The sequence below is a fragment of the Pelodiscus sinensis genome, chromosome 4 (genome assembly GCF_049634645.1).
Source record: "Pelodiscus sinensis isolate JC-2024 chromosome 4, ASM4963464v1, whole genome shotgun sequence".
NCBI classification, from domain to species: domain Eukaryota; kingdom Metazoa; phylum Chordata; order Testudines; family Trionychidae; genus Pelodiscus; species Pelodiscus sinensis.
The window spans coordinates 62,377,550-62,396,360 of NC_134714.1; the positions used below are offsets into that span (position 1 = coordinate 62,377,550).

General features: G+C 43.1%; 1 protein-coding gene across 1 annotated transcript in view; it reads right to left on the reverse strand.

Annotated features, from left to right (window-relative positions):
- Positions 1-2,282: 2,282 nt before the first annotated feature.
- Positions 2,283-18,811, reverse strand: part of PLCB2 (phospholipase C beta 2) — a 78,525-nt gene continuing 61,996 nt past the window's right edge. The window contains exons 25-32 of the mRNA XM_006128653.4: positions 17,957-18,013; positions 15,497-15,698; positions 15,011-15,182; positions 13,063-13,139; positions 8,775-8,870; positions 7,100-7,157; positions 6,048-6,134; positions 2,283-5,322 (exon numbers count right to left, since the gene is read on the reverse strand). Of these exons, the coding sequence (XP_006128715.2) occupies positions 5,032-5,322; positions 6,048-6,134; positions 7,100-7,157; positions 8,775-8,870; positions 13,063-13,139; positions 15,011-15,182; positions 15,497-15,698; positions 17,957-18,013 (1,040 nt within the window). The 3' untranslated portion in view covers positions 2,283-5,031. The remainder of the gene's footprint in view (positions 5,323-6,047; positions 6,135-7,099; positions 7,158-8,774; positions 8,871-13,062; positions 13,140-15,010; positions 15,183-15,496; positions 15,699-17,956; positions 18,014-18,811) is intronic.

The window sequence follows — 18,811 nt, forward strand, 5'->3', positions numbered from 1 at the left end:
CAAAGCCCGGGGTCAGCTGGGGAGTCCCCAGCTGACCTGGGCTCTGCGTGGTATTTCAAAGTGGCAGCGCAGCATGGAGCCTGCGGACAGCAGGGGACTCTGAGTCCCCTGTTGACTCCGGGCTCCATGAGGGTGCTTCCGCTTTGAAATGCACAACAGCTTCTGCTGGGGACTCTTGTACATTTCAAAGCTGGCACACTCACATGCAGCCCGGAGTCAGTGGGACTCCCGTTGGCCCCGGGCTTCATGTGGAGTTCCGCATTCCTCCTTTGAAATGTACAAGAGCCACAGCGGGGGCTCTTGTATAATGAAAGGAAGAATGCCGACGTGCCTATCGACTAGGCAATGGAAATTCCATTGGCTACTTGACTAGTAAATTACTCAATATTTAACATCCTCACAAACTGATCCTATGTCTGCAGAATTCATGTTAATGGGAGTATAACCACCCCACATCATTGGTATGATTTGCACATAGTTAAACCAGATGTCTTAGGAACCTTCTGAAGGGAATATCATGGATATCATGTTGACTTACACATCCAGCACACAATAAAATACAATTAGTATTTTTATTTATAAATAAATGAGATACTAGTAACAAAAACATTACAGTTGAAATAAAAGTAGCAAGGTTGTACACACTGTAGATATTGTCAATGTATCTGATTAAAAAGTAACCACGTCTCAGTAACTGACGTAAGCATAATATCTTAATACTCATAACCTAGCAGCAGAAAAACTTATCTCATGATTTAGTGAACTGTTTATTAATTGGATTTCAGTTAGGAGCCTGCAATTCTGAATCTAAGGCTATATTTGCTGGTAAGAGAAGCTGATGCAAGGAAGAACAAATGGGACAAATAATTATGCCTTTTTTACAAAAAAGGCTGTTAAGGACTAGTCAATTCATCTATGAAATAGAAGCAGCAGAGCAGGAGAAAGGGGGTACTTCAAAGAGATAGCACCACACAGCTGAGCCCGGGCTCAGCTGTGTGGCGTTGCCCCTTTGAAGCACCAAGGCGGCATTTCAAAGTGGCGCTGTGGAGCCCAGGATCAGCTGGGGACTCCCCAGCTGCCTCCGGGTTCTGGGGAAATGCCGCATGAAACTTGGGGTCAGCTGAGAAGTCCCCAGCTGATCCTGGGTTCTGCTGAAATGCCATGGGGAGCCTGGGATCAGCTGACCCCTGCTCCGCGTGGCATTTCAAATCCCCTCTGAGGTCCCTGCTGACGCTGGACTTCATGCTGTGCTGCGGATTTGAAATGCACAAGAGCCTCCCACTGAGGTCTCTTGTATATTTCGAAGCTGGCATAGTACGTTCAGCCCGGAGTCAGTGGGACTTCCCCCTGACTATGGGCTGCATACAGAGTTTCGCATTCCTCCTTTGAAATGTACAAGAGCCTCTGCCGGGCTATCGACTAGTCAAGTAGTATTGACTAGACAAGAGCCTATCGACTAGTCAAGTAGTAGATGGAAATTCCATCGACTACTCAACTAGTCAGCTAAGCAATATTTAACATCCTTACTTTACAAGCCACTGAAGTAAGTCAGAATTAATTTTGTTTATGCAAAATACCAGTACAATGAAATCTTAGAGTGGTGTGATTCTATTTGTTGGCTGAAATGTTTGGCTATAGAAATAGGCCTGTTTAAATGGAAAGGACAATTTTTTTTTTACACATTTGGGCCTGCAAACCAAAAAGTCTACCTTCCACAGTCCACTTTGGCTCGAGGACTGTTGCTATTCATGAACTGGACCATACAGTGGAGATAGTTGCCATCTAGCAAAATCTAGTATTAAAAAAAAAGATGATTTGTGTAGTGATGCAGCTGCATTTGTAGATGATTTCAGATAGAATGTACATGAGAGCTGGTTCTGTGATAAATGAGGTGCTGGTTCTGGACAGGCCTGGCTGTGATCCAGGGAAGGGACTCTAAGAACTGTAAACTAGATTTATTTTTTGCTATGGTTGAGCTGACCAGCTGTGTATATACCTAATGCACCCACACATATCATGTAGCTGGTAGTGAACATGCAGTGAAGAGCAGTGATTTCAGTATAGTTGACACTGACGGTTTTTTTGTCTAACTCTTTAAGTCTACTTCTGTTTGACACACACTGTGACAAAGTCAACTGAGCTGAGTTTTGTTAGATTTGGTATCGACCAATTGCAGCACATTTCCAGCTTCACCATGATGAATATTGCTGCTACAGACATTTCTGTAGGCCTATCAATAGAAAGCTCCTTCTGTCACTTGAGAATCCCTTTTTGTTTCTTCCATATAACTAGAGATGAACCCAAGAGACAGAATTTGGATCCAGATTGTGAACATTCTCCAAACTCTGGGATGCCCTCTCCAGCTGGAACTGCGTCTTTTAATTAAGTGGAACGGTGCATCTCTGTCAGCATTCTCTTCTAACTCAGGTTCATGAGAAGGACTCAAGACGGCACGGTGCTGGAAGAAATAGGTGAGGGTAACCCTGTGCCCTTAGTTTAAGGGGCAGGAATGGCATTCTAGTAGTATAAATTGCTTTAATGTAAACAGTTAGCAATAAAGTATGGAAGTCACTGGACCATTGCTATCTGGGAAAGAGTACATGCATGGGAAACATTACATTAAGAATATCTTTCCACCTAACTAAATCTTTATTTATGCAAAAAGTTTACATGGGGTCAACAGCTGCAGCCAGCAACAGGGAAAAAAAGGTTTGAATGTAGATAACAGAACAAAGGAAGCTTAATGTTCATGTTATCAGATACCTGTATTCCATTCCCACTAGCCTGCTCCACACTTAAAAAAAAATGCTTCAGAAATTTTATAGAAATGTTTTATTTTCCAGAAAATAAATACATCACAAATTTACAATACACAATCCCACTCCTGTTATTTAATAAAAAACAATCTCATGCAAATATGCTACAGAGAAGGTACTTTCACTCCTGTACACAGCCATTAAGCCAACTTTAGAACTTCTTCACTGTAGTACCAAATATGAGCTAATTTTATGTTTTTCTACATTGTAATGTATTCTTCACTGTAGTAACCACCATTTTTTGTAGAACCAATAAAACTAAGCCTGCCGGAAAGAACATTTCTACAATGGTAAATACTTGGTTGGGAATGGCATGTGACATCACCAAAAAATAGAGCACGGGGAAAAGTAGCATCTTTCTGATCAGGAACACCTCTTCCTTTGCACTAGTGTTGCCTAGCAAGTTAAGACCAAAGGTTCCGATTACCAGTGGATAAAAGAAGTATTTCAAATCACACTGTAAAGCGCATATTCTCTTACTGGTTCTTCTATTACTAGAATATTCTAAAGGGAGTTTCAAGAGGAGGAAACTTTTATAGAAATAATGACCCCAATGCTCCAGTTTGCCGCCCTCTAGCATCACAAAGTTGCCCTAACTGTAGCAGATCTAAGTACAGGAGGATTCCCTCAAGGCAGGGAATGCTTCGCTGCTGGAGTGGCCCTTTAGGGTTATTGGCAAAGGGCATAACTTGCATCAGTCTTAAGGCTGCTCCATTTCATGCTAAGCTTGGACCTTTGAACTCTGTCTTTGTTTCATGCATTCTACAGAAAACAGTATGGCAGCTTCTGTTTTTCTTTTGTGCCAAAGGGCCCGTGTAGACAGCTCAGATTTGTTTTGCGCAAAAGCGCGGCTAGATTGGCACGGACGCCTTTCCGCAAAAAGTGCTTTTGTGGAAAAGCATCCGTGCCAATCTAGATGCTCTTTTCCGCAAATGCTTTTAACGGAAAACTTTTCCGTTAAAAGCATTTGCAGAAAATCATGCCAAGCCCCTGTGTAGCGTATGTGCTGAAGGAGTTTCTCATCCCCAATTCCTTCCATTCTGTACTTCAGACTGCACCCCCTGCTGGTGAATTTGCAGATCTTTTGTTGTAATAAATTGGTACTGCTGCCAAATAATAAAAGGATTTGAATCAAACTACTGTACTTTTTGGTAGGCAAACCACAGGAACAGGTGTTCTTACATTACGAAGCACATTTAAGGAAACAGTGTATTTACCCTTGAAATAAATTAAAAGCTTTCAAAATTGTGACTGGATAGTGATTAACTCGATTATGGCAAATGTATGCTTCTGAAAGGGGCCCAAATGTGAAGTTATTGTAGGTTCATTAGAAAATGTTGATGGGGCTCTGTAGAAAACTTTATGGACTGTCCACAGATAACTTGAGAGGAGTTCTCTAGTTATTTTGAAGTAACAAATGGGAGAAATTTCATTTTTCTGCATAATTTCTACAAGTGAGTATTAGAGATCCCTTACAGATTATCTGTCTATATGTTCTATGAAGGGTCAAGCCAAGTCTAAATGGGCCCTATAAAACTTGTCTGTAGCATCAACAGCTTCCTAAAGATAGAGCAGAAGTGAAAAATAGACACTAGAAAAAAAGATGTTTAATTTTTTTTTTAGTTTAGAAAACTGACTGTAGAGTACTCTCCTTCCATTTCCTAGTTTTCCCACTGCAATTTATCTAAAATGGTGTGTGAACACCAGAATCATGCTCTCTAAGATTCTTCTTTCCTCTGCTGATGGAAGAAATCCATGGAGCCACCACTGTTTTGTAAAAGAGGGAAAATGGTGTACTGAAGGCATGAGATTCCTTAAAGTTACATTACCTCTCTCTCCTAGTCTGCAGAAGGGCCTCCTAAAACAATACATTTGATGGAGTTTGAGATAATGAAGACAAATTGGCTGTGTCAGAATTACCTGTCATGGAGCCACTCATGCTCCTGAAATACCTGCTGCTCAGCCAGAGTGGAAGACAAAGTGTTTTCCACAGATCAAACCTCTTTCCTATAATATCTTCTTTTCCACATTTTGAAGGACAGTGAAGAAAGTAGTAACTTTCTGGTGCACTTCAGGAACCCATACAACTCCCTGGTTGGGAAGGATGGTCTTCTGAGTAGATTACATTTATTTCATGTCCATAACTTTATTGTAGATACTATTAATGTTGGAAATGACCTCCCAGAAGCAGAATAAGGATTAGGAGAAACAACTCTCAAAATATACTTTCCATACTCTGGTCAGATATCTCAATTTTTTGGATCTGAGCCATGGAGGTCTCTGCCATGGATGTCTCAAGTCCTGATGCCTCAGTTTCAGGTGTCTTTTCTTCTGGTTGGTCCTTATACCCTAGTTCGCCTTCATTGCTGGTGTTCAGAGCTTCTTCCTTCTTGATGTTAGCCTCCAGAGGGAAGCAGACTTTCATACAGTTCTTTGCCAAATCTTGTACCTCCAGGTGAAGGGTTTTCACTTTATCCTCATACTCTGCCAGTGCCTCTTTGTGGAGCTGCAAAGGGGGGGGGGGGAGGGAATTAGTCACTCAGTAAATGAGGCATGTGTCTTGGTATCACACTCAGAACATGAGAGTGGCAATGTAAAGGTCAATCCAAACTGGGTTTGTATAGATTTCTTCATTTGAAAATGAATTTAGTACTGGTGAGAGGGCTGGGTTTTTAGCAGTGGAGGCTGACATTCTTTAGCCACAACACATACTTCAAGGCAGTGATGGTGTAAACTTCTCATCAGAACCCCACTATCTCACAATCTGTTTTGGGGAGCTCATCTCAGAGGGAGAGGGCTATTTATTGCCCATAGCTTAGACTTCTCTGGTGAGGACTTTAATTGCAGTGTGAATTATAATTGTATTTTTATTTGTACCACAATGTGTTGAGAATTGAACTATGCTCACTACCTCATTTCACATAGGCTACCAAGAAGCATTCCAGATGGTAACAGTTTTTGGTCTTTGCCAACTTGCATAGGTTGGAGCTTATGCAGTGACTTGGAGATGAGTTCTATATCCTCCAAATCATACCATTTTTCATTGCAATTTGCACAGCATGTGTATGAAATGGGAACTAATCATATGCAACATGTGTACATGAAACTGACATTTTTACAGGGTGGCATTATCAGAAGAAAGTTCATAAAGAAGACTAAGTCTCACATTAAGTCCTGGATTTACTAAAACTAAATGATCATATTAAATCCTGGATTCTTCTTTGTTGTTACCTGGCTTTCTTTCTCCTTGATCTTTTCTAGACAATCTGACTGCTTCTTTTCCAGTATCTGTTGATACTTTTCCATCTTTTCTGTCATCTTCAAGGAATTAAAAAACAAACAAATCTAAGTTTTAAGAGGCATTTCTCAATGGAGCTATATAAACACTGCAGAGAAAATTCAGTAGGGCTAAAGCTGCATGTAACATGCTTATAAAGGGCATGTCACATCCCCCTGTAGCCCTGCTATTTCTGCCAGCTAATGGATTCAGAAGCTGGCGATGACCTATAATGACAGGGAGATCATTGCATGAGCTCATACTGTATACCATGGCTGTATCTGTTCATCAAACCATTGCTCCTCCATCTACTGTAGAAAGTGTGCTCAGAAGGGCCTCAGGTTTATACCCATGATTAGCTTTAAGCAAATGACTCATCCCAGTGATACTGGGACATAAAGCCATGTCTCTGAATACACCTACTAAAATTTGTTTTTCCTACAGCATCCTACAAGTTGGCCTTGCAGAGACTTGAAGAAATCTCTTTTGCTATGTATTGTCTTCAGCTGACAGGACCTTTAATCCATGACTGTAGCTGTCTTCACACTATCACAGAAAACATACTCACTAAAGATGTGGAGTTGCATATATCTCGTGGATCCAGTGCAGTAGGGACTAAGTATCTCAGGGTACGTCTAGACTACAGGCTTCTGTCGACAGATACTGTTGACAAAGCTTCTGTTGACAAAAAGCTTCTAGACTACATCTAGTTCTGTTGACAAAGCAAGCCACTTTGTCGACGTGACAGTGTAGACGCAAATGACAGAGTAGATGCAATAACGCCTTCTGTCGACAGAACTCTGTTGACAAAAGGTGTTATTCCTCGTAGAATGAGGTTTACAGCCATCGACAAAACTGCTGAGTTTTGTCGACAAAAGTCCTCTTGTGTCAACAAAACCCTGTAGTCTAGACACACCTTCAGAGAACTGAATGCACAAACCAGTGATGCACACGTGGTATATATGCAAGGAACCACCATCTTGGAGAGAACAAAAATGACACTTACCTGTTTGATCTTTGGCACCGCTTCTTGAATATGGGAATTATTTATTTCTCTCTTTAATCTTTAAAAATACAACAACAGCAGGTATTATTATAGTACATCCTGTTTATCTGTTATCTTTATCCAAGGTGCTAGTTAGTCAATGTCAGTAAAATTACCATAAATGTTCATGTTTAAGACCGGGCTGCTGGTGTCCAAAGAGAAAGACAGAACTGCATTTATAGCCTTGAAGGATATTTCACGCTGTATAAATGTGGTAGTGGAAGCACCAATTTGATAAACAGGCAAATAAAGAACACAGAAAATTATTGTAACATATAGGCTGTGTCTACATTGGTACATTCTACACTGGCCGGGAGTTCTTGCGCAAGAACACTGACGTTCTATTGTGTGAAATCAGGGCTTCTTGCGCAAGAACTATGATGCTCCCACTCAGGAATAAACATTCTTGCGCAACAGGGCAGTGTAGACTGGTAACATGAATTTCTTGCTCAAGAAAGCCCCATGGCTAAAATGGCCATCGGAGCTTTCTTTCGCAAGAGAGCGTCTACACTGGCACGGATGCTTTTGTGCAAAAACACATCTCTTGCGCAAAAGCACATGCCAGTGTGGATGCTCTCTTGCGCAAATACTTGAACGCAAAAACTTTTGCGTTAAAAGTATTTGCGCAAAATCTTGCCAATGTAGACGTAGCCATAGAGTATAAAGGAAGGTGGCACATAACATATGTTCAAGCTAACGATCATCCAAAGTACCTTACTAAGGTTATGAGTCTCAAACTTGCATTTGTATCTTAATTGAGATGAATAATAGATGCTCATAAATAGGCTCTAAAGAGAGGCTTTATGGAAGAGATTCTTTTGTGTCTACTCAGATGTTCTTTGCCACCAAAGTGCATGTGGAGGAAAGGAGTGTTAGGAAAAGGTTGCATTCCCAGCCCTCAGCTGCAAAATTGAAATAGCTGGAAGATCTTGAGGCTTCTTTGCTATATTAATGAGTGAGAGACTAGGACAAATAAGAGAGCAGCACCTTTAGGCTAGTGGAAAACACCAGATGAAGATACCAACCATACCAATTTGTGATAGGATCCATAGAGAGATTCTCCTCTGTGCAAGCAACACTGCTCTAATCAAGGTTTTCAGGCTTAAGAACTACAGCAGAAAGCTTTCATCCATTTACAATGACCTTGGGGGGCAGTTCATATAGACTCTTTGGGCTCAATTTTTGAGATCTGTTGAGCACTCACAGATCCTACAATCTTCAAAAGGAATTGCAGGTGGTCAGCTCCTTTCAGGATCAAACCATGTAAGGCTGTACTAGGTGGAGCTGATCTTCCTGTATACCATTACGTGTGTGGAAGGCCCTGCAGAACAGTGCGAGAGCCAAGTACAGACTGCAGTAACACTTTTACTATTGCATTTATTTTGGCCTCTCAGATCATGTGTGCCTGTTTACCAGAAGGTGATGGCAATACACAGAGGAGTGGAGATCCTGTCCACATGAAGTCAGACCAAATCAATTACATCAGCTGGAGCAATACCATCCTGTGATGTTACCCTATATTAGGCTGATAAGGGAGTAAGGCATATGGGTTTGCCTTCCAAGCCCAATTTAAAGTTCCCCGCCTGGGATCTCTCTCTGTTTTGTGCAGACTAAGCCTAGGATAGCTGTCCAATACCTCTCCTGAGCAGTCTTGTCACTGGTGCTCTTGATCATGGCTTGGATTCGGTCCAGTCTTTTTGCCTCTAGTTTCTTCTTTAACTCTTTAGTATCACTGCAGAGATGAAGATGTCATGAATGACAGGACCAACTCTTTCTATATATGAACAACTCATTTCTATATACACATAGCTTGGAGAGCTTTTCATTCAAGAAAGGCAAACCTGGTAGCAAGGGAAATTTTAAGAAGAGATCTAAAATAAGACCCTTTGTTTATTGGATTTAAAAAGTTCCTTGCCCGAGGTGAGTGATCTCAGCTGTCTAGGACACAATACACACATACATTATATAGGGATTGTATCTTCTCTGAATGCTCTAATGCATTGCTACACTTGTTTTGTGAGAATATTGATAACAGTCACAGAAATTACTCAAAACCCTAAGTAAAAAGGAAGGCTTGGTATGATTATATGGGAAAGTTAAAAGAGGTTATTTGAGCCAAACAGGTATCCTTGAAAAAATTAAAATCCAGCCCATATGAAGGTAATAGAAAGGAGCATAACCTATAGCAGAAAAGATATGAAATGGAAATTAGGAAGGCTCAGGGAATTGAAGAGCAAATAGCAAAGACAAAAACAAATAACAGGAAATTCTTAAAGAATTTCAGAAATAGGAAACATGCAAATGAACTGATGGGTCTTGCAGACCCACTAGGGCACATTTTGCTCAAAAGCAAACATTCTCCAGGTCAAGATGGTATTCATCCAAGAAAGACAAAGACCCATTAGAAAGAAATGTCTGAGCTTGTCACTAAGGGTGTGTCTAAACGACACCCCTCCGTCGGGAGAGAGATGTAAATTAGACACATTGAAAGTGCAAATAAAGCGGGGATTTAAATAGCCCACACTTCATTTGCATAATCGCATCCTGGCGCTGTTTCGAACAAGTGCCATTTCGAAACAAACAACGGTTTAGATGTGTTTTTTCCAACAACGGGGCAATTTTTCAAAAGATCCTGTAGATATAGCCTAAAATGTGCAATTTCCCATTAAACCCAGCTACTTTATCAGAGGTCTTGAGGATAACAAACATCATGCCCATCTTTTAATAATCACTGTGCTGATGTTAGAAATTAGAGGCCTGTGAGTTTTACTTTTGTTCTAGGAAAATTGCTTGGCAATTTTAGTTAAAATCAGAAATAGAGAACATCTAGATGTACATGGCTATTGCATAAGAAAATGGTTCCTTTCTAATATACTAAAACAAATTTTGTATGTCAACAAAATAGCAGATAAAGGAGAACTGGTTGGTATTATTTGCATTTTCAAAAAGCTTTAACAAAGTCACTCAAAAAGAGAGCTATAGAAATTATGTTGTCATAGGATAAGAGGGAAACAAATAAGAAACTAGCTAAGAGACAGAAATAACCAGAATAAATAGTTAATGATTAATTTTTTAAATATTAAGAATTGGGTGTCCCAATGTTCTGAAGTAGAACCAGCATTGTTTAATATATTTATTGTTGATCTGCAAAATATAGAGAACAGTTGGCAACATTTGCATGTGACTCAAAATTATGTATTAGGACTAAAATGACTAAAGAACTTCAGAGAGAGCAGATACAGTTTAGTGTTGAAAAATGTGAGATAATGCACAGTGGAAGTCATCAATTGATTTGTACATGTTGTTGAGTTCTAACCAGTGTTCCCTTTAATTTTTTATGTCCACGTGTGGAATTAATTTTGTTATGTGCACCAATATGGCGGGCGTGTGTTCATATTGGGACACATCACAAAACTCATTCCACATATACATGATATGTTGTGGGAGAGTGGGCCAAGGATTTAAGAGCCTGGATGAGGTTCCCAAGCAGAGGGTTGGAGTTGGGGGGTGAGGGCTCTAGGGTGGGGCTGGAGATGAGGGCTTTGGAGGGGGTGCAGGCTGTCCTGGGAAGAGACGACTACCTCTAGCCCTCTCTGACCACAGAATCTTGGGGTCCATAGCTGCAGCAGTGCCTGGCCAGTGAGGGGTACCACTCCATGGCCCTGGCATATCCAGGTGAAGCTAGGTGGGGGCCAGGGAAGTGGCACATCTCCCTCAGCCACAGTAGGTCAGTGCCAGAGATGGGCTGGGGCCAGGGAAGAGATACCTCTTTCCTGGCTGCTGCAAGTCTGGTGCAGCTCTGCGCTGGGGCTGGTAGGCAGAGGCACCTCTTCCTTGGCTGCCACACCTCTGCATCAGGACTAGCGTGCAGAGGTACATGGCAGTTCAGCGCTGGCACCAGCAGATAGAGGCACCTCTCTCCTCATCACAGCAGACTGGAGTTTGGGAAGAAGCGTCTATCACCACCACAGCCCTGAGCCCCTGCACAAGGCTTAATAAGTAGCTGCATGGCTGCTCAGCTTAGCGAGAACTTAGGTTCTAACTTAACCATTACCACTCATGAAAAAGATCTGGATGTATTTCTGTGAAACTGAAAGGCAGTCAATTTAAACTTGGTAAATGAAAACACTTTCTACATAACATAATTATTAACCTATGGAATTCATTTCTACAAGAGACTATCTGAGCCAAGAACTTAGTAGTAGTCAGACATTTATATTGACAATGCAAATAGCTTCAATTACATTGAATAGGATAAAACAGAAGGTATATAAATCTTCATGTGACAGGACACAAGCCAACCATTGACTGTCTGAGGTAGGAAGTGATTTCTCCTCTGAGCATCTTACTCTGTAAATTCAGATCCCAAGGCTAGAAGGGAATATTATGATCATGTAGTCTGATGTCCTGTATTACTCAGGCCAGAGAACATCTTAAGATAATTCATTTTGAAGTGTAGCAGGTCTCTAAAAAGAATATGCAAGCTTGATTTAATAATTGCAAATAATGGAGAATCTACCACAATCCTTGGTTGTTTGTAACTCTGAAAACAGCAAGTAGTCCTGTGGTGCTTTTGCACCTAACAATTAATATATATATATATATATATATATATATATATATAACAAAATTATATATATATATATATGTGTGTGTGTGTGTATACACACACACACACACACACACACACATATAGGTGTGTGTGTGTATATATATATATATATATATATATATATATACATATACACACACACACACACACACACAGTGCTTTTTTTGTGATGGTACTGCCTGGTACACAGTACCGGCACCTCCAGTCAGAGATCAACACCTTTTCCCCTGGAGTACCGGCACTTTTTTTTTTTTTTTTTTTTTTTTTTTAAACAAAAAAGCACTCTCTCTATATATATAAAATAGTACAATGAGCTTTTGTGGGTTTTGTGAGTTAGTCTCTAAGGTGTTCATGATACTATATACAGTAAACTTCCGATAATCCAGCACCTTTAGGACCCAAGGGATTATCAGATATACCGGACTACCAGAAGGGGGGGCTATGAGAGGGGTGGGGTGGGGTTGGAGGGAAAGGGGGGGGACGGCACTGTGGGACCACCCCAGCAGCACTCCAGCTGCTCTGCCCCAGGCATCCCCAAATCAGCCACTGCTGAAACTGACCAGCAGCTGACTTGGGGAAGCCCAGGGCAGAGCAGCTGGGATGCGACCGCGTTGGTCCCGTAGCGCCGCCCCTCGGCTCTATGGTACCAACCCAGCAGCACCCCAGCTGTTCTGCCCCAGACTTCCTCAAGTCAGCCGCTGCTGAAACTGACCAGCGGCTGACTCGGGGAAGCCCAGGGCAGAGCAGCTCCAATTGTCCGGCTGCCTGGAGCACTTCCAGGTTCCAGGTGGTGCCGGACTAGCAGGAGTGCCGGACCACTGGATGCCGGACAACTGGAGTTTTACTGTATTTTTGTTAGTCTTTAAGGTGCCACGGGACTGTAAGTTAAAAAAAGTATTTTGTGGCCTTTTCCACAGCTTTCTCTCATACATTTGGCACTGGACACTATTAGAGAAAGAACTCCAGAGTAGGAAGTCGCTGGTCTGATTTGGTATGGCAATGCACATGTGCCTAGATCCACAAACTGCAATCAGCTTATAGACAGTTTTACATGTTGTACAATATTCCAAGCTGCTATCCATATAAAATTGTGTGTTGGCTAGTTAAAGCAGCTCTAACTGCATGGATACTGTGCTCCAACATGCAACATACAGCAGCATTCTGGAAGTCAGGACACCAGAATTCTCCTCTCATCTTTGCCATGGTACTTGGATAAGTCATAGTTCCCCATTTTGCACGATAGTATTGTGCTCTACCAATCAAGTGCTATACTATCTATTATTGCCTTGTTATTCAAATGATCAGAGTTTACCTTTCTGAGGATTCCTTCAGTGCCTTCATCTCAGCTGCCTGCTTCTCCCTTGCTATTTCCATCAGTCTAGCAATTTGCTGTTTGATGGATCAAAACAAAAACCCAAGAGTATAGTCAGAATCTAACCAATAAAGATTTAAGTCTCCTACCACTGACCTGACCCCCCATTTCCAGCAGTCAATTAATCAACATAGTGTGGGAAATGTGATACTGTGTCTGCAAATTGTGACACTGTGGGCCAACTGTGGTGGTGGACTGCACCATAGTACCATTGGTGGAATTGCACCATGGGTTATGTCACATATTTATAGGCTATACCATATGTGTATGTTCCTAACCTTTAATTTGTGTGGGCAGATACAGGTGCCTCTGTTGCACTGGGCTCTGGATTGCACCGTAATGGTGGGCAATAATCGAGCTGTGGGTGACTTATTGGTTACCACTAGTGCACAGTTCTGGTAAGAATGAGCTGCGCTCTGGCAATAGCCGGCTGGGGCATGCCGCTCTATCAGCCTCTTTTAATTTGCCTGGCTGCCTCCTGCAGAGCAGCGCACCCCAGCCAGCTATTACCAGAACTGTGCACTCGGGCGCACCCACTTACTTTCACCTCCCCTACAGCTCCCATTTGGCCTTGGCCCTGGCCCCATCCTGCTGCAGGAGTGGCTGGTGGTTGTCTCACTCCTACTGCAACAGCCCATCCCAACCCTTGATTATGAGGGACAGAATCAGACCTTGTCCAGCTGCCAGCTGTGTTAGCCCGGCCCTGGCCCCAATCCGGGGGAAGGCCCTATGGTCTGACCCCCATCTAGCAGCAGCCCACTCCTGCCACGGTGGCTCGGCCCCAGCCTCACTCCTGCTGAAGGGCGGAGCGTGGAATTGGTTCTTTTCTGGCTGTGGCTGCAGAGGGCTGGCTCCTGCTCCAGCCCTGGGGTAGGCCCCACGGTCTGCTCCATATCTGCTGTGGGAGGGGCTGGCAGCAGCCCCATCTGTCCATGGCAGCCTGGCCCCAGCTCCTCTCTGGAGGAGTGCAAGGGGGGTAGGAATGGACGTGAAATTGGCTGCAATGGCCCAATGCCAGCCAGGTAAGTTAATCAACCTCCCCCACACACCCTCAGCCTTTTGCCCTGCCCTTATAATCCCCCATACCTGAACCCCCTGCTCTGAGCCCCTCATACACTCCAACTCTGACTCCTGCACCCCCCACCATCTCAACCCTTTGCCATGAACCTCCCGCACTCCATCCTATACTTACATTTCTTATAGGTATTGTTGCATTGCAACCCCTGCTTTAGTCTCCCCTCACGGGAGAGCGGGTTGTGATAGTACAGTATCTGTAAATAATTTAAGTTACTTTCACCCCAGCTATCACTGAATTTGGGCAACAATCTATCTTCAGGTATTGTCCCTCTGGCTATCACTCCAAAGTGGTGGTGCATCACCACTGGCATTCTGGCTGTGTCTAGACTAAACCTCTCTGTCGACAGAGAGATGTAGATTAGGCACGTCGAAAGTGCTAACGAGGCTGAAATTTAAATATCCCGTGCTTCATTAGCATAAACATGGCTGCCGCTTTTTTTTTCGAAATGGTGCTTTTAAAAAAAAACAAAACAAAAAAAAACAGCAGTCTAGATGCGGATCTTTCGAAAAATAAACCCTTTCTAGAAAGATCCTGTAAACCTCATTTTTTGATTGATTCCAACAGGTGCACGAGCAGGCCCTGCAATAGCCTAAGTTTGGGGAGCAATGCTGTGCGTGGGCACAATATTTATAGGTGTTGCTTTGATTATGGCTGGTGTGAAATGTATTGGAGCAGCTTTATTTCTGCATGGCATATGCCAGGATATAGCCATGTTGGTGACAAGGACTGTGTTGGTGGGAATTTCTGTGCCTGGCTGCATCTGTAAAGGTGAGATACCCCCAGATGGTGGAGTATGCATTCAGTCCATACCTCCGTGGCATGCTGCTCCTTCTTTTTCCGCATCCCATCATACTGCTCTTCCCACAGTTGCATTAGCTCCATTTCCAGCTTCTCTTTCAGCTCCAAGACTTGGCTTTCAGCATACTCTGCTGCCATCTCTGCAGGACTCCATGCTGCACTGATTTCCTCTGAGGTCAAACTCCTGTAACACCAAATACAGGAGCATTGCTTATGGCAGCACACAGATAATCCATTCCACACGTCGCACCATATCCAAGAGTCCTCCTGCACACCTCTAAGAAAGGAATGTGCAATTCCATGCACACCTATGGAAACAAGAGGCAGGCAACCCCCTCCATGCCTTTGTTTTGGAGGGGTGGCATGAAGAGGGGGAAAGTGTGTGGCTCATACGTCTTTCTCAGAGGGGAGCACTTAATGTGCCTCTTTGTGTGCAGCCAGCAAGGCCATCTGAGTGCCATGCAGGACATCTTGCGATTTCTTATGCTGTTTTTTTACCTTTTCTTTTTCTGTGTTTTCCCAGGGCATAAGATCTTCTTCCTGCCACCCTGAGTGACCAACTCTGAATATCTCTGCAGCAGCTCTTCCCTGCGCTTGCTTCCCTTTCGCTCCAGCTCCTTCAGCTCCTTCTCCTGTTTCTTCAGCAGCTTCAGAAAAAGCTTCATCTTCTGAAGTTCCTCAAGGCTGGCTGTCTCGAGTTCTAAAATACAGTACAACAAGAGTCCTGGCTGGCTGTCTAACCCATCTACCTACCTCTCTCTCGTATACACATTCTTTCCGTACTCTAACTTCATTTTGTTTCAGCTGTTTTTCAACACTGATTCCAGCATTTTCTCCCTTTCATCAGGGTAATTGCAAAGTCAGTAAGCAACATGGGCTGGATACATGCCTGTAAAGCTGCCAGCTTTTTGTATTTTGTCCTGGATGGGCAACATAATTGTGTTGGGACACATCAAGGTGTTGTGAGACACAAGGCAATTCACAAAATTAAGTGTCCCACAAGTTGGGACAAATTTTAGTTGGCAAATATAGGGAATATTTCTCCTATTACTGGTTCTCCAATGAAAACAATCCATTATGATCAGTGTACTCTTACACTGTCCGGGGAAAAATGACCTCTAGTTTTAACGTATGACATCTCCTATAAGGTGCAAGAAAAAGATTATTTTGCTAGTGGCATTTAGGGGAGATGAAGGACGAGGAAAGGTGCAAGGGAAATGTTACAGAGACTCCATTATCTTTGGGCAGCAAGTCATTAGAATGCTAGTATCTGTGATTAAAAGGTTATTGGGATGCTAAAGAAAGTCATGGTTTTTGCTTGGGACTCTGTTATGGAACTTTAGCTCTAGTGAACATGTGGAAGTGAGGAAATTCAGGGATAATGTGCAAACACAAATGTTTGTATCAGGAAATTAGGCTTTTTGCACTATTACCTTCTAATGACTCAGATACTTGCTATATTAACATCTGCCCTTATACAATCATAACTCTTTCCTAACAAAGGTTTTAAATTATGAATATCCTTTTTTAATATCCTAATTTATTCATAACTGTGATGTGTGGAAGTTTGCAGCAGATGGATTTATTTGCTAGATGATCCCAATGCGGTAGTTTGACTGAGGCCAGGTGGATTCATCCTTGTGTCCTGTTTGGTAGTATATTCCGGCATGTTGGGTTTTAATTTTGGCTGTTAATTGATTTTATCACACACCATTGTGATGCAGACAAATAGACAAATAATAAATGCATTAAATCAACAGATGGAGATCTCAGTCCTCCAGAGTGCTCAAGCTGCTCTATAGCCCATGTTGTTCTGCTTCTGCCAGTGCAAAGGGGCCTGAAAGCCAGCAGATCTGGCCACTGTGGAATTCCTTGGATGGGTACTGCGGGTGATATTGGCTCTCAGCTGCCCCCTATAGGAACCCCTTGTGCATCGTGTGTGTTGAAGGCAGGCTTGAAGGCATTAGAACAGGCATGCGCAATATCCTGCCTGTGAGCAGCATCCGGCCCACCAAGCCTCTGAATCTGGCCCATGGACGCATTGGTGAGCCTCAGGAAGACTCCCTGCCGCCCCCCCTCTCCCCCATGCCACTGAGAAAAGCGGCTGCTATGGGACTGTTTGAACAGCTGAGAGTCCCTGGAGGAGACAGAGGTTTCCTGCACTGCCCCCAGCACAATTCCATTGGCCGGTTTCCAGCCAATGGGCACTGCCTGTTGTCAACAGACAGCTTGCAAAGCACCCTCCCCCCTCTCCTTAGGCTGGTAGCTCTTCAAAGATCACATGGCCCCTGCAGCCAGTGTTGGGGCAGGTAGGGAGTCTGCCTGAGAAGGCTGCTGGCTGGGAATCAAGCAGGTAAGTCTCCCAATCCTCTGCCCCCACCTTCACTCCTCATAATCCAAACCCTCTGCTCCCTTCTTCCCCCATACTCTGTCTCAGATCCTGCATCCCAAACCCCAGCCCTAAGTCACAACCCCCTCTTAAGCAAGGTCACAACCCACACCCTGGATCCTAAATCCCTGCCCCAGGTCACAACTGCCTCCTTCACCCAAATTCCCTCCCAGACCCCACACCTGCTCCTGCACCCCAATCCTTTTCACTAGCTCCCTTTTGCACACAACCTCCATTCCAGACCCCATACCTCCTCCATTAACAACATGGAAGAATGCAGCCCTTGACCACTTTCCAAATTCTTAGAGTGGCCCCCTATAAAAAATTATTTCCCATCCCTGCATTAGAACATGGCTGAAATGTTGCTGTGCTTCAGCTATTCACAGCTGCTACGATGTCCCCTTGGGATCACAGGCAGCAGAGAACAAATTAGAGCAGCCCTAAAGTTACTCTAACTTATGCAGGACAACAAAATGGGCTCCAGTTGGCCGATGATAGTGGAGTCACAAAAGTGGCTTAAAGTTATCTTTATATCCCTTCTCCCTTTAGAGTAATATTGGTGTAATTACCTGCAATTTCTTTTGCAATTTCTTTTATAGTTTCTTCCTTCCCCAGGCCCATAGCTCCTGAAACCACAAAGGAAATTGTTATTTATACCCTACTTCTGTGCTGAAAATGGAGCAGTGGAGAATGGAGAGTTGGGGTTCTACACCATTTCCCTTATTGCTGACATGCTTACACTGAAAGAAAGGGTGTTGTGAGAGGGCAAGAAAATATTCCTGCATCAAGTACCCTTGCTGCCCTTTTTGCTGTTATGTGGGAAGCATTACACCCAGAAGTTGCAACAAGTCTCAGAAAGAGCTCGGAAATTAGCTGAGCTGATCAATCGGATGCCTAACATTCATCAGCACTCAACAGATACAGTGAAACAGAACTTCAGTAAGTTCACTCTTGCCAGGTAGAGAGTGTCCGCAACATGGCTTCAGTGGGACTGGAGGCACCCAGAACCTCAAAGGAGGCAATCAGGACCTCATAAAAATTACAAAAATAATGTAGAGATAAGGAACAAGGAGATATTACCGACTAGAACCAAGTCATCTCTTCAATCCATCAAGCCACATTTCCTGCCCCCAAAGTTGGGGAGGATTGGGATAGCCTCAAAATTCCAGGACTGTCAGATCTTGCAAGTCATTCAAGATCAAACAGGTGGCATTTCTACCTGGATGTGAAATACTTACCTGCACCAAGATCAAGGGAGTTATTTGGAATTTCTAACTGAAATCATTACAAAAGTGCACTAACTGCTAGGAACAACAATCTAGGTGCTTACATACTAATTTAGTCTGCTCAAACCACCTCATAAACTACTGTTCACTAGGACCTTCGGGAGAGATTCTCTTCATATCACTAACATTATCAGGAGT